The sequence below is a fragment of the Perca fluviatilis genome, chromosome 18, assembly GCF_010015445.1.
Source record: "Perca fluviatilis chromosome 18, GENO_Pfluv_1.0, whole genome shotgun sequence".
Lineage (NCBI taxonomy): Eukaryota > Metazoa > Chordata > Actinopteri > Perciformes > Percidae > Perca > Perca fluviatilis.
In genome coordinates, this window is record NC_053129.1 from 14,671,181 (window position 1) to 14,680,429 (window position 9,249).

Genomic DNA, 9,249 nt, shown 5'->3' on the forward strand with positions numbered 1-9,249 from the left:
TGTAATAAATGCATGAGGCCATGTTTGTAACATAAAACGGTAGTGTCCTACCTGTGATGCACGAGTGCACACATGCCTGTGTGTGTGTGTGTGTGTGTGTGTGTTTGTGTGTGTGTGTGTGTGTGTGTGAGAGAGAGAGACACCATACCATACGCCTACTTGAGGAGACGGCAGACTCCTACATAGAGCAGGCATGATACTGCAGATGGCTCAGCATATTTCCATTCTCAGACACAACAGGCTCCGCTAGTGATTTTGGCTCCCTGCGATGAGGACTTAATTGCAGACACAAGCAGGTTTGTTGCAAAACATTGAAAATGAAGGCATTAAAAACTGCTTGTATATACTGTACACAATAGATTTAACAAACCGCTGTACACAGTCACATCAAGTATATTCAGTAAATAGCTTTTATTTCAATAGTTTTTAAATATATGCTGACTTTGGGGCACTTTTTATGCTTTATTAAGATAGTGACAGAGACGAAAGGGGAAGACCTGCAGCAGAGAGCCCTGGGCCGGTAAGGACTCAGCCTTAATTGCACGCGTCCAACCCTGTGACTTACTGGGGCACTTTGATTGCACATAATGATATTGTTAGATTTAGCACATAATTGAACAAGATAAGAAAAAATCATGTGAGAAGCAGGGGATAAGAAAGTCATTCAATGACCTCATAGAAACAACATTTCAGCCAAATTGGCCAGCTATGGACCAAATACACATAAATCTGCTGCACATGTGAAAGATTAACCTTTATTGTCAGTTGGTTTGACAGTACACTTTATGTATTCCAGTGTTTCAATTGAAATTAATTATTGATTAGGTTCCATCACAGTATACAAAAAGAACCGAATAACTGCAACACTTGTAAAGAGAACCATCATTACAACTTAATTCAAAAAATACTGTGGAGCACTTACAACCTGTAATCTTTAGAGAAACAGGAAACATTGTCCCAGCGTGGGACATGAAACTGCACTTGTACATCATGAGGCCTCAGCTTAAACACTGACTAGTGAGCTGAGACGTTCTTCTCTGATTGCTTTCATCGCACTGAGTCCCTTCACAAATCATTGAGCTCCATGGAGCACCTGCCAACAACCTGCCATACATGTACATGACCCGAGCACATAGGCGACACACACAGCTGCTGGGCCTTACAGGAAAGCAGATGGCTCCTCAGACGGGTCATTAATAAGAGCCGGTGGGAAGACTGTGTGTGGTGGGTTATTTTTGGATTTAGTGTTGTGTGTTATTTAGGGATGAAAGTTGTATTGGTGACTCTATTTCTGTGCTTGTGTAAGTAGGAGGTCACCAACAGGCACGAGAGAGAGAGAGAGAGAGAAAGCAATAATTGGCTCCCTGTTTAGTCTGACAATATTCCACAGCCGACCTATTAATAATTACACAAGGTGTCTTTGACCTGGGTTCAAAAGATTTCATTACCACAGCTTTTAAAGAACATGTAAAGGAATACACACACGTCTTGGTTCTTTTATTGCCACTTGAGATGAACAGAAGGAAATTAACTAAGATATAAATGATGTTCATTCCACTTGTTGGCCAAACTCATATTAAAAGCAGTCAAGGTTTCTGCATCAAGACTAGATTATGTTTCCGTTTCATAGCAAGTCAGTCCAGGTAATTACAGTGCTGTTGGACAAACACATAATTTACTTCAACTATGTTCTGTTTTAGACGCAGACACGTCCATATTACTTCTCTCTACTATCCTGTTAATCCTTTTTTTTGTCTCAATGTGTCCATCTGTTGCTGTGGTGTGCCATGTGTCACACAGGAAGGTTGCAGTATATGTCACTTCCTGTAACAAACGAAAGCACAACTCATGTACACATCAGTTTAGGTCTTTATCTATAGAGGAAGTCTTTCTGTAATTAGAAAATCATGTAGCTTCCTGTTATTTATTTCAGATAGTTTTTATATACTGAAGTGCCAGGGCTAAAAGTCATCTTTTCACTGAAAGATTTGTCTTAGTGCTAAATTCATGATCATGTTTTTTATATATTGTTAATGTTTACAGACATTTTAGCCAACAAAATTCGTTATTGGTGTAAAAAAAAAAAAAGGATACTGATCACAACTGAATTAATTTAATTTAAAGTGTAGTTTAAATACATTTTGAGCAAAACCTCAGGCAAGCAAAGTGAAAATATGTGAACCAGGCCTGATTGTATTTTGTTTCACTGTTTTATGCAAACATAAGGTCTTTCCACCTGCTCTTCTTTTACATTTTACAAGACAGTGAACAAATCATGTTCTGCTCTGAAGGATGTGAAAAAGCAATTAATTACATCTGTGAGCCTGAATCATTACTGCACAAATCCCTCCCACTGCACAACTACTCCGCCAAATGCAAACACAGGCCTCAGGCTCCCTGTAATTATTAGCACATTGTCCAAGGCCGAGGGAAACGCAATGTGCGACAGATTCTGAGGAGCTTACAACTGCCTGGAAGCTGAATGTCACTCTGCACGCTGCTTTTACGACACCGTTTAAACGGGCTCCATGACAACTGAGACATTGAGACTTTCTGAGCCCATCCAGCCAGTCCTAAAGTCCCTTTGTGTGTGTCAGTAGTGGATGTTGTTGGACAGTTAAATGCCTGTGAAGATAATCATTCAATCAAAAGTGGTTTTTGAAAAACACGGAAAAACAAAAGCAATCCCAGGGTGAATCGTATCCTTGACGCGCTGAAGAAGAACTGGTTTGATAAAGATTAGGCAGAGGGGTGTGTTAGAGTGACTAGTTTGATCATGCATAGACGATTTTCTAATGAACTATTTAATGGACGCTTTTCTTATAAAATTCCACTTAGATAAACAAATGTCATGGCTGCAGTCTTGCTACATGCTAATCCCCAAACTGATGAGGTTCATGCCAACAGTTACTGATAAACAAGAAGTTTCCAAAGACTTCAGATTATGATGATTTCTCTAATTAATCTTGTTACAACATTTAAAAAAATACACCTGTTCACTTTTTGGCAAAAAGTTAGATGATAAGACTGATCCACTCTCATGTCTGTCTGTTAAATATGTAGCTTATGTCCAAATATGTAGGTTTACTCCTGGATGCAGCGGCCCTTTGCTGCATGTCATTCCCCTTCTCTCTCCCCTTTCAAGTCTAAGCTGTCCTATACAAATAAAGGCCTAAAATGCCCACACACCAAAATAAAATCTGAAAAAAGACAGCTATCAGCTACAAAAAATAAGAAAAATTCTTAGCTTAGCTTAGCACAAAGACTGGAAGTGCTAAGCTAGCCTGGCTCTGTCCAAAGGTAAGAAAATTGCCAACCAGCGCCTCTGAAGCTCACTAATTAGCATATCTCTCTATATGATAACAACATTTACAACTAAAAGAGCAGTCGGAGAAGGCAGACCTCATGCCAACATGCAAAACTGTAAAATATAACTGTTGTTAACATATATAGCTAAGCTTCATTGTCGGCAGTCCATGCATTGCAATGATGTTTTCTAAATGTCTTCAAAATGTCTGTATCCCTTCACTTTTCATTCCACAGATTCTGTACCTATATCTACACCAGCCAATCGGACTAACACTTTAACACATAAACACATTTGTACAAACATGATGGGAGAAAGCTTGAGGTTGAAACTCTGGCAGAGTGCTTCATTTGGCCAAATGACTCTTTAAGTAAAGAGAGCATGCCATCTCTAAACTCCCCAGCTCTATGGAAACAACCGTGGGTAGAGCAGAACCGCGATGATACATAAGTGTGTCTATTCAACTCGAGATCTCACTCTATGAGTTAGCGTAAGTGTGGTTAAAGTTAACACAAACACAACCCGTGCTTGTACTGCATTTAGCTCGTAGATTAAGATTTACAGTGGCATGACACACGTCGTTAACGGCTGGTTTGGCACCCGGCAAACAGGTGAATATTTCCCTGAAAGCATGTCACATTTCATGAGCAACTGACTCTTTCATGATGAAATGTGCATTGTCTGTGACAGTTTCCTGGTTTGACTGAATGACAAACTGAAATGAGATTAAAATCAAAGAGGAACGCCTGAGTAAACAAATGACAGAGGAACTGCCAATGAGCTACATTTTAAAAGTATTGTTTGAAACCACCCTCTTCAAAAGGCGTACAATAGTTTAGTCCACCCCCGCCCAGCAACATACAATGGCAGCGCTCGAGGCTAAAGCTGAATGTGAAAGAAAACGGAGCAGGTCTACTCTGGCTTTCATTCACATCCAACACTTCCGTAGTGAGCTTTCACTGGGAGACTGGTCACCGGAAACACATTTCAAGTGAATCACATCTGAGGTTCTGACTTGACTGATGATGACGAGGAGAAGGAACTGAAAGAAATGTCTCATTGTATCTATGAGGTTGCAGGGGTAACTGTGAACAACTTCAGAGTGGATTAGTTTCAGCTACTTCTCTGCTAGCAGCCGACTCTCTGAGGCAGGTTTTTCTTGACAAAAATGCTGTTGAATTCGTAGCTTCTACCTGGTTGTAAGAGGAGACAAGAGAAAGGAAGCTCTTGAAATCGTGTCCTTTAACTGAGGGCCACAGGTGAGTCGGACAGCGTTTGACACCAGCCAACGTGTGCGGTGCATCTGCTGCTGAGTGCAGTGACAGCTGTACAAAAGGCCTCTGACATGTCTTGAGCAGCATGAACCACTGGCTCTGCGCTGACGTAATGTCATTTCAACAGATAATACAGTCCTTTGCTGAACCTCAGCTACATGTTACATCAGGAGCTGTTTCAAACTGCTCTCCCTTTATTTATTTATTTATATTTTATTATATTACATATTTCCTTTCCTGAGAAAAGAAAAAGCGCTTGTAGATTTTCCACATCCACAATGGAAGTCATGAACGGATAAATTGTACGCACACAAGATCATAGCTGACAGACCAGAGGCACGGCCCTCAAATGTTCAAATAAAGTGGCTTCATTACAACATTCCTGTAAATGCCGCTTCTAATTCCCCAAAAAAATATTACTGGAAAGTCAGCCATTTCAGGAGAGACTATGGACTGTGGCATTAGTGCGCCTATCTCAGTTCAACTGCCTGTCCCCGTCCTTCACGTTGGACATGTCACTTTAACGGTACCGCTTTCAACCGAGCAACAGGTCAAACTTCAAATCAACAGCTACAGAACAAACACTGCGTGAGCAAACAGAGCAAATACAGAGATAGAGAGAGCAAGCATTCCTGCACAGGAATTCCTGGACTGAACATTGCTACAGTAGCTTATCAGGAAAAAAAAGAAAAATGTCCTTCAAACTGTAACATTATGAGGATATTTGAGAGTGATAAGAACGCTACCTACTGACATAGAAAGTTCAGAAATAGACAAAACCTGCACCGGATTCAGTATTTCACCTGTTTATGTTTACAGTTCAACCTGACACTTACTGACACCGTCTTTGCTCACCGACAGGCGTGACAACTATTTTTTTTTTGTTTCTTAAATTCACACGTCATGACTCATGACCCACAATTCACACCAGCCTCTTTAGATGCATGAGGAAAAGGTGACCTTTAGACACACAGCTCTTTTCCTTCCTTAGGAACACGTGAAACGCTGAGCAGCGATATACAAGTAAGTGGTTAGGACAAATAGAAGAAAAAAAATGAATGATCTCAAGGCTGCCCCTTCAGCGACTCACATACCAAGGGCAAAACACCAGGCTGGTAAAGACCTTTTCTCCAGGCTGTCACCCTAACCTCAGTATAGTTACACAAGCATGAAGTAAGACACTGCTCTCATCAAGTTCTCGGTGACCCAGATTCACTCTCTTCTTATGAACTCATTCTCACCCGAATGTAAGACTTTTATCATGAGGACAATATTAATCTATGTTTGTGAGAAATGTGTCATTTCCTGCTCTTGAAACTTTTAACAGCACCCATGTTGAAATATAGAAGAGGCGTTACCAAGACAGTACCAAGTGTCGTTCTGTACCCTATTCAAAAGTTTAAGCTTGTTGACTTTTACCCTCCCGTGGTTCAAGATTTGGACCAACTCCCCCTTGCCTCTTAATTTGCTTCTCTTGTTTGAAAATGTCAAAAAGGCATCGGAGGAGTCGGCTCCTGGATCGAAAAAGTGATACTTTGAGACCTGCAGCGAAGCGCGTTTTACTTCACAATCACTACTCTGAAACTAGAGATCTCATCATTTATTCACAGCCAATGACTCACACATACAAGTGCAGAAAGCAAACAGGCCAAGGCTCCCCTCACTTCACAGTTTGTTCCAAGTCTCACTTCCTCCTCTATGAGCTTGAGAGTGAAATATTACTTTTGCTACTCTTCTAACGGTCGCAGCTGCTTATTGAAAAGGCGTCACTTCCGTACTGATCTGGATATATTTTTTTATTATTTCATCAGCATAGCAAAAGAAAAGGGAACACAAATAAAACAGAGCAGTATCTATGAACTATAAACCCAGAGTTGGTGTGTGTCTGCAGGATCTTAATAGTACAGGTAGATGACGATGGGTGAAAAAGAAAAAGAAAAGAAGAAGCACCTACATTGGAGATGGTGGGGGGTTGGGAATTTCGTAAACACTTCCTGGGGTCCAAAAGTCAGTCAGAAAATCTAAATGTGCACAGCCAGCTGGTTGGTAACCACCCTCTCTCTCCCAAAGTGCAAACTCAGCAGTTGAGAATATCTTCTGCCGCAGTAACTGTCTTGATTTTGGGGCACCTGCAACCTGGGTCCCTCCTAAGGCAGCTGAAACTACAAATATTCGACAATAACGGAAGCTCTGGCAGAAACAAAAGAGGCAATAATAAGACTGGTGGTAACGGATTTAGAACCTGAAACAACAAAAATATATATCCATATCACAGTGTGTGTGAATATCCAGCGTCCACATAGTGTCTTTCAAACAAACTGCCACAGTAGACATGATGGATGTGATCACTGCACATGAAACAGGTATGAACACATTTCCTCAACCACCCAAGTACAATCAATTATAAAAAACAGCTATTTTTTTTTTTTTTTTCTCCAAAAGGTCCTAACACATCCGTAATGCACATTCTTACAAATTACAGAGGCAGTTTGAGTCATGAAATTGATATGCTGATGTAGGCAATGGTTTCTGGACTTTCCCATCCTTTGGATATGTAGCTGGGTCATGAGAATACTGAATGAGAGCTAAGCAGGGGGCAACAGTATAAGTGTGTGTGTCCCCAAAGTCCCCTCAAAGAAAGTATACAAAAAGGAGGAAAACAAAAGAAGAGCTCAAAAGTAAGAGTATTGTATATTTAAACAGTACTGAATATACAGAATGTGAACCAAAGCAAACTACAAAAAAACAGAAAGCCAGCCAAAAAAATAAATGGTCTTTTGTATAAATGAAATCTGGGGTTATATTGAAGTCATCATTATCAAAAAGGAAAAGAAAACAAAATAGAATTGCTACTCTCTTTGACATACACTCAGCAGAGAGGTCATGGTATTAATTGCTTCAGATTGCATTATTTTTTTTTCTTTTTAAATTTTTTTTATTCTCAGCTACTTTTTTGTCTCCAAGTGTCCAGGCTGGTGATGGGAGAAACATTAAGATTTGTAATTTGAGGTAAGCCAGGTCAGGCCCTCGTATAGGCCATCCCCTGATGTCGCACACGAGGGCTGAACGTACCAATTCCTATCTCTGATCCGGGTCAGGCCTAGCTTCTCTTGGATCTCGTGGGGTTTCATGGCATCTGGGAGGTCCTGTTTGTTGGCGAAGATCAGGATGATGGCGTCCCTCATCTCCCGGTCATTGATGATTCGGTGGAGCTCCTGCTTCGCCTCGTCGATCCTGTCCCTGTCGGCACAGTCCACCACGAAAATCAGGCCCTGGGTGCCTGTGTAGTAATGTCTCCAAAGTGGCCTGATCTTGTCCTGTCCCCCAACATCCCACACGTTGAACTTCACATTCTTATAGGTGACGGTCTCCACGTTGAAGCCAACAGTGGGGATGGTGGTGACCGACTGGCCCAGCTTCAGCTTGTACAAGATGGTAGTTTTACCAGCAGCATCAAGTCCAAGCATCAATATTCTCATCTCCTTGTTGCCAAAGATCTTTGACAGCATTTTCCCCATCTTGGTTGCTGTGCATAAATACTTTGTTAGAAGAAAAGAAAAACCAAGACTTCTCTTATGAGAGAAACTAGAAGTGGTTTTCAATACAACTGAGAAGTTAACAGTTTCAGTGTGTGCTGAGAGCCCTCCACGTGATGGCAGCGGTGGGCTGACACCAGTGTCGATATTCTAAAGGCGGCGACTTTCAAGTGTGTACCGTTGGATTACAATACAATTAGCTGGAAGGTGGTGATCTGACCTGAGCGGCTTGAATTGGAGCATTCAATGGGCGCAGTACGTGTGTAGCCCTCGCAGAATTGGGCGGGGATATATTTTCATGATCCACTGCCCTCCGATGTAAGAAGAAAAAATTACATCCCCTTGTTTCAAACTCGCCGTTGAGCACAGACTTCCTTCAAAATCCACATTTCAAGTCTTTCTTCTCCGAATATTTATAAGCTCTCCGGTCCGTTTCTGCACCGGGACATCCAGAGGAAGAGCGTTCAAAAGGTCATTGATTCATCCGACTTTCTTGTCTTCCCCCTGTGACACAAGAGCGGTCCAGAGAAGGGAGGGGTGTTAGTACAGAGGACAACTTTGGATCCGAAAAAATATTGCCTATGCGGATAGAAAAGCTAAACAAATACAAAGAACACAGAGAGCGGCATACATACCTACGTCTGCGGCAATCATCCCCCAGTCCCCGGGCCGTTTCTCCCCTCTCTTGCCGCTATGTGTCTCTTCCTCCCTCTCTCTCCCCAGCCGTTCAGTCACACAGCGGCGGCGGTGCTGTGTTACCGGAAAAGGTGCGGACCCAGATCAGCCGCCACTTCCTCTACACTGCTCACACACACACACACACACACACACACACACACACACACACACACACACACACACACACACACACACACACACACACACACACACACACACACACACACACACACGCTACTGTTGCATTCAGGAGTTCCTCATGAGCTCCGACTTTTAAAACTTTTCAAATATAAGGGCATTGCATATACTCCAGAGTGTTTTTTTTAATAACCTTTTCCACATTTTCATGCTCTGCTGTTTTATTTTTATCTATTTTGGTTCACCATATTATGTTATTATAATATTGTTGTGATTATGGTATATTAGGCTACCGTCCATAAGTAGCATATGTTTA

The 9,249-nt window shown here is 41.6% G+C and overlaps 1 protein-coding gene across 1 annotated transcript; it reads right to left on the minus strand.

Annotated features, from left to right (window-relative positions):
* Positions 1-6,359: 6,359 nt before the first annotated feature.
* On the minus strand, positions 6,360-8,913 carry arf6a (ADP-ribosylation factor 6a). The gene is made up of 2 exons (XM_039782856.1): positions 8,753-8,913; positions 6,360-8,621 (listed from the first exon to the last, which is right to left on the minus strand). The coding sequence occupies exon 2, from the start codon at positions 8,097-8,099 to the stop codon at positions 7,572-7,574; it is 528 nt and encodes a 175-aa protein (XP_039638790.1). The 5' UTR covers positions 8,100-8,621; positions 8,753-8,913; the 3' UTR covers positions 6,360-7,571.
* Positions 8,914-9,249: the final 336 nt, after the last annotated feature.

Bases quoted from the DNA above. Each gene is read 5' to 3' on its own strand.
- arf6a (XM_039782856.1), bottom strand. From the start codon at position 8,099: ATGGGGAAAATGCTGTCAAAGATCTTTGGCAACAAGGAGATGAGAATA.